Source organism: Salmo salar, chromosome 09, assembly GCF_965601325.2.
Source record: "Salmo salar chromosome 09, fSalSal1, whole genome shotgun sequence".
NCBI lineage: Eukaryota > Metazoa > Chordata > Actinopteri > Salmoniformes > Salmonidae > Salmo > Salmo salar.
In genome coordinates this window covers 93,477,195-93,484,302 of record NC_138299.1, presented here as the reverse complement: position 1 = coordinate 93,484,302, position 7,108 = coordinate 93,477,195, and the positions used below count along the sequence as shown (strand labels likewise).

The following is a 7,108-nucleotide window of genomic DNA, read 5'->3' as shown; positions in this document are numbered from 1 at the left end:
GAGCCCCCCCCTGGACAAACCCTCCCCTAACCCGGAAGACACAGGGCCAATTGTGCGCCGCCCTATGGGACTCCCGGTCACAGCCGATTGTGACATAGCCTGGGATCGAACCCGGGTGTGCAGTGACGGCTCAAGCACTGAGATGCAGTGCCTTAGACCACTGCGCCCCTTGGGAGGCCCCTTGGTTTATCCTTTCAATGAAGACCTAGACAACCAGGTGAGGGGAGTTCCTTACTAATTAGTGACCTTAATCCATCAATCAAGTACAAGGTTGGAGAGAAAACCTGCAGACACTTGGCCCTCTGTGAAATGAGTTTGGCACGTGTCATATGGTAAGATTTGAATAGCCCTGTACTACACCATCTTGACAATGATTGATTATCTTCTACGTTTTAATTGAGAAGAGATCTGAGACCTAAGAGGCCCAACATCAGCTGGAAAAAGCTGTAGACCAAACTGTCACAGCACGTAATACAGGCCAGAACACATATCAACCCAGCCCCCCATAGGGACCATCACACTACCTTGAACTCAGTAACACACTCACTGATCCCCGGCCAAGCCTCAGAACATGAGCTAAGAGGGGGGGGAAAAGGTTTATGGAGACGAGATGACAGGAGAGGAAGGGAAGGAGAATTGAAGTCAAATGGTGCACAGACAGAAGACACTTGACATGGCTGCTCACACATCACAATACACACTACTTCAACTACAGTAATGACCACATGGTGGTGTACTAGGACTACTGACAAAGATGTCATGTGACAGCCACCAAAAACAAAACACAATTCTGGGAGACAAAATCCACAGATACATTAAATAAAGGGATATATATATATATATATAAAAAGCACATTCAAGTATTCTGAGAGAGACTGGGCCTGTCTGTGTCCTAATCTGACCTACCTGTCCAGAGGGGTACCAGTGACACAGCAAGGAACAGCCTCTGTCAGAAAAACTAAAGATGATCCAGTCTTATCTGGATCCAGCTGTTGCTAATATTATATGGAATTAATCAGGGTGTTAGAGAGATGGAGAGACATCTGGGTGACAGACCAGTCACCACATGTTGTCCGGCCTTGGAATGGAGTGCGAGAGCGAAAGAGAGAAAGAGAGAGAGCGAGAGATGAGACAGAGAGAGAAGGCAGAGACAGCGAGAGCGAGGAGAGAGAGAGAGGAGACAGAGAGAGACAGAGAGAGCGAGAGAGGGGAAACAGAGAGAGAGAGAGCGAGCAAGAGAGAGGAGAGCGAGAGAGAGGAGACAGCGAGAGAGAGGAGACAGAGAGAGACAGAGAGAGCGAGAAAGGAGACAGAAAGAGAGTGAGAGAGGAGACAGAGATGGAGAGAGCAAGCGAGAGAGAGAGGAGACCGAGAGAAAGCGAGAGAGGAGACAGAGATGGAGAGAGCGAGCGAGAGAGAGCGAGAGAGGAGACAGAGAGTGAGAGAGGGAAGACATAGAACGAGCGAGAGGACACAGAGAGCAAGAGAGAGCAAGAAAGAGAGAGAGGGAAGAAAGAAAATGAGAGAAGAAAGAGAGTTGTACAGTATTGTGTCTGAGGATTAATTGATACAGGGGGGAATAGAGTTATATGAAGGGGAACAGATGAACTCATCAACCTTAAACAGGTGTTGGGAGTGAAAAAAAGGCTTTAGGGGACTTTGTTCCCTGTGTTGGGACAATAAAGCCAGACAAGATTAAACCATTTAGGACTATGATTTTTAAATCGTGTTCATATTTGAATCAAATGTATGATTTTTTTTATGTTACAATTACAACATGTATATTCATGATAAGGTAATGTGTTAGTTGTTAATTATTATGTTTTCCCACTTTATTTAGGTCTAGCCTACACATAACATCCGTTGGCTCTCAGCCTACCAAACAATAACTTGTGTTTGTAATTGACATAACAAATCCATAAGTGTTTGTAAACAACCTAAATAGGTAAACTTCATATGGATGATTTAATATGAAGTATTAACAATTCAAATGTGATAAATGTGTATTTTAGTAGGCCATAAAGGCATATTGGCGACATTCTCAGATGACTGACGAACAAACATATTAAATCTAGATAAATTATTTTTTGCATTGAGTAAATGACATTATGGAAATGTGGTAGGCCTAAAAGCTAATTCATAATGATCAAATAATGATTTCTTATTTTTCTTTTAGAACGAACATTTAACTGCATCACACCTAACAATATTGTCTGATCAAACAGCATTCTACACTAACAAATGACAATTTCAATAATTCTGTAGGCCTAATTTGATTTATATTAATTTATCTAAATTAAATCCCAAGACAAAAAAAAATCTACGTTTGTCACATAATCAGTGACAAAAAACACTAATAAAAGTTGTTTGTCTAAGTCACGCACTAATACATTCTTTATCTCGGAGGGCAAGTTAATTGAAACTAAGATCCTCAATAGAGTAGACCTAAAGATGGCCTACAATTGAACACTGCATAACAATATCGACAGCCGTTAAGCTAAAAATCAATGATCGAAGATATTTAATCTGATTATTTATCAGATCAACGATTAAACCTGTTTATCTTTCTGAGGTAATTAGTCAGCGCCACTAGAAAGGTGTCGAGATCACCAGGATGATTGACAGGTCTCGAGGACGGCGGAAAGACGCCAGACCCTGGTGCTAATGCTCGTGCCGCTTTCCCCACAGTCCACACACGGGAACTGTCGCAGACTCATTAGATTAAACACACACAGCGCCCCAGAATATCCTCAATTATCCAGTCCAGCGGAAGTTTTTAAGCAGCCTTATCTATCGCTTTATCTGACTGGTGCTAAAGAAAGACTGGTCGGGGGAGGGAGAGAAATACATTGTACTTAAAAAAAAAACATTTTAGTAATTTAACAGACGCTCTTATCCAGAGCGACTTACACTAGTGAGTGCATACATGTTCGTACTTTTTCATCGAGAGAGAGAAAGAGAGAAAGAGAGAGAGCGAGAGAGAGAGATCGCGAGAAAGAGAGAGAGAAAGAGAGAGAGGAAGAGAGAGAGGAAGAGAGAGAGAACGAGAAAGAGAGTGAGAGAGAGAACGAGAGAGAGAGAGAGAGAGAGAGAGAGAGAGAGAGAGAATGCATTAGGGATATGAACCATGCGCCTAATAGGGCTGTCATGTTCGATTTGGGCAGTTGACACAGAGAGTGCTTTGCAGTCGGTCTTGAGGAATTGAAGTCAATTTAACTGAAATTCCATGTTATGAAATTAATTAAGCTTGAAATGGAATTAACTCAAACTCTGTCAGATAGGCCTGAAGGTCCTAAAACAGGCCTGTCTGTCACCAACTGTGAATAGCCTTCAAACTTTTATTGAGATTCGTCACAACAGACTGCAGCCAACTCAATGTTAATTGTTTGCGAACGTTAAGAGGAAAGAATCTGACATGAAGAATGAAACGGTTTCCATGCGCTACACCGAGGCTCGTCTGAGATCCGTTCGTTTACTTTATTTCACCAATTATTGCTGCGCGAGACACGGCAGTGTTGACGCTCTACTCCTCGCGACCATTCATCAGCTTTCGAGGAGCGCAAATAGTCTTTTAAACTATAAACACCGCGAGCCGGGTCGGAGACAGAGGGACCCATTTAGTTCCCGGGGTCTGTGTTAAACGCTGCTGGAGATAAAACAAACGATAATACTGTCTGTCTCCGCACCGCTGTCTCCACCAGCATTAATAATGGGTGTGATGCCAACCCTGTGCGAGGTCCCCTCAGTGCGTCCTGCAATCTTTACGCACACCAATTCTCCCTAAAAGCCTTGTCCTACTGATATTTTATTGGATGCATTTTTAGAGAATAACATGACTTATCGAATAACTAGGCATATGATAAGCCCTACTTTTGTAGTGTACAAAATTAGGGCCTAGTGTACATTTGTAGTGTACATAGCCTGTACATAGCCTGTACATAATGGCTGCCAGTAGGTCTAGACGAATGTGTCATAAGGCATGACTACAGAAATGTTATGGCATGTGTGACACTCCTGGCCCGGCTGCGCTGCGTGGGTGGGAGGATACTGGTTTGTTGTCGTCGGTTATCACTTCCTGAAAGTCAGGCCAGCGGAGGAAGAGACATGTTGGTCCCTATGGTCTTGCTGCCAGGGAAGTTCCCTCCACTTAGACGCTTTTCTGCCTGTCTGCTCTTATTCCCACCCCTTTGTGCATTGTCAGTGTACCTATCCATCCCTATGTGTCCCCCAACCAACACACTTACCCTAAACCGGGTTCATACCCTATTACCAACCTTACCCCCGAAACCTAAATCTTGACCTTAAACCAGGTTCGTATCCTCTACCCAACCATCCTGTTTCGTCTAGTCCTTTGATTTAAATGTTGCTTTCATTCATGTAATCGATTTTATGATCTTATGTACTGCACTTGTTTTTATGTAGGGAAGCAGGTAGCCTAGCGGTTAAGCGTGTAACCGAAAGGTCACTGGTTCGAATCCCCAAGGTGGAAAAATCTGCAGTTCTGCCCTTGAGCAAGACAGTTAACAAACAACAACCGCTCAACGGGCGCCGATGACGTAGATGTCGATTAAGGTAGCTCCCCGCACCTCTCTGATTCAGAGGAGTTGGGTTAAATGCGGAAGACACATTTCGGGTGAATGCATTCAGTTGTGCAACTGACTAAGCATCTCCTTGCATACTTTTAATGTCCGCCAAATAAAATGTATTATCATTAAACAATTAAACAGAACCAAACACAGACAGACAGGCTCGTGCACACATAGAAAAAGGTTCCAGTACTTATTCTTTTCTTTTTTGCCTTCAAACATATACATTTCACGGGGAAATATGAATAAAAATAGATAATAAATTCCAACCATCTATTATGGACAAAAGGCGTGTGACGGTGCGTAATGGGGCTGAAGTAGCATTCTGGATTCAGATGCACTACGGACATGTAGGGTTACATTACTAGCTATTATTTCAACATCACCGGAACTGGCAACACCAATAGGAAGCCCCCTAACAACGTCCAATGAGAGATTTAACCTCCCCCCCCCCCCCCCTCTCTCTCTCTCTCCCCATGCATAGCAGAAAAGAGGCCAAGAAAAGTTCGGGACTCGAGTTGATAGTCAAGATCCCCCTTGGTTAAACAAACGAGTACTTGAGCTCAGTAAATATTACCAAGAAGAGGAGATTTTGGAATCATCGGTTTGTTGCCCTTTATATGTCAGATCAACTGTTCCTTGGCAATGTTTTCCAGCCCCAGTACGTCCACACCCTTCTCGGTTAAGGATATATTAAACCTGGAGCAGCACAGTAGTGCTGAAGATCTGGTCTCACTGGACATCTCTCCACGGATGGACTGTGCCTTACCGACCTCCTCCTGCATGCTGGGCCGCCTGAAACAGGAGCCGCTCCGGGAGATGTCGTCTGGAGGCTCGCTGTTTGGAGAGGAGCTCCATGAGGCTAAGGCCAACACAAATACTGCCCTCAACTTCGCCGCTGCCTTCTATGGGAAATCTTTCTTAGAAATGGACATCAAGGATGGCAAGACGGACAGATTTGAGGTGAAATACAGAAAAGGTAACAGTTTATGATATTAGTATCGAAATAGCCCTAAGTAGGCCTATGTAAAAATCTGAATAATTATGCCTATGTAGAAATCTGAATAATTATGTAAGTAACTAAACAGATTCGCGTCAGACACAATCTAAAATGTGTAGGCTAAGGATAAGATATTTCACAAGTGATGTAATTGTAATGCTACTCCTATAGTACACAATTCTTCTGGAATAAGAACAGTCAAAGAGGCCTAATCTATTTTACAATAAAGGAGAAAATAAAGGAAAGTCGTAATTGAGGTTTAGATTGAATTCTCTCGTCGGGATACCAAACAGTTCCATGGAAGTTTGCGATATTTTCTACATTGTAATCAATCATAATCGACTGAACCCATTTTACTTTTTGGACTCTAGGATGTAGGGCATACCTCGAAAGTTTGTCTGAACCAAGTCTTGCGTAAAAGTCTCCGAGCTGAATTCCTATTGTTGGGTCCTTTATACAATTTAACATACTAGAATTCAATTAAATATGTCTTAATGTATTTGTTTATTTCTATTCCACTAGACATGTCCTACATCTCTCAGAGCGAGCCGGTGGAGGACCTGAAGTCAGAGGACCCGGATCTGTCCGCCAAACCCCGGAAGCGCAGGAAGCCGCGCGTGCTGTTCTCACAGGCGCAAGTGTATGAGCTGGAGCGTCGCTTTAAGCAGCAGAAATACCTGTCGGCTCCGGAGAGAGATCACCTGGCCGGAGTGCTCAAACTGACCCCCACACAGGTCAAGATATGGTTCCAGAACCGCCGCTACAAGTGCAAGAGACAACGACAGGACCAGAGCCTGGAGATGGTCGGTATCCCGCCGCCGAGACGCATCTCAGTCCCAGTACTGGTCCGAGATGGGAAGCCCTGTCTTGGAGACTCGACGACCTATAATAGTTCATATAATGTGGGCCTTAACCATTTCACGTATAATAGTTATCCAGCGTTCAGTAATTATCCCAGTCCTGGCTGTAATATGAATCATGCGTGTAACTATCCCACCACTGCGGTACAGTCTATCCAGCCCTCACCAAGCAACGGGAATTACATGAACTTCGGCGTTGGGGAGTTAAATAACGTTCAAAACACGTTTCCGTCCAGCAATGGAGTGTCTTCTTTACATGGAATCAGAGCGTGGTGAACGAAGGATCGAAATATAACATTATTGTCAGACAACTTGTTTTAAATTGCATGCGCTTTTGCAATGGATGCATAGGCTTACTTGAGTGTTATGTCGATATATTCCATGTACTGTACTTCGACTGGCAAACTCTTGATGGATGCATAAACTAAATAGATTTTATTTTCATTAGGTTACTAGTTTCTGAGATGGAATAGGGAGTTAATTGTAAAGTTGTATAGGAGATGTTACTACTTCAGTGGGAAGGATCAATATGAATACAATTTGTCAGTGGACATCTTTCCCTCACTATCACCGTTTTCTTTTAGATCACAAATGTACTGTAAGGCAATTATGTTTGTAGGTACTTAATACACATATTATATGTAAATAAAGCTTTTCTTTTA

The 7,108-nt window shown here is 43.2% G+C and overlaps 1 protein-coding gene across 1 annotated transcript; it reads left to right on the top strand.

The window, feature by feature from the left end:
* The first annotated feature begins 5,075 nt into the window (after window positions 1-5,075).
* On the top strand, window positions 5,076-7,108 carry LOC106612166 (homeobox protein Nkx-2.5-like). The gene is made up of 2 exons (XM_014213104.3): window positions 5,076-5,565; window positions 6,109-7,108. The coding sequence occupies exons 1-2, from the start codon at window positions 5,232-5,234 to the stop codon at window positions 6,720-6,722; spliced, it is 948 nt and encodes a 315-aa protein (XP_014068579.1). The 5' UTR covers window positions 5,076-5,231; the 3' UTR covers window positions 6,723-7,108.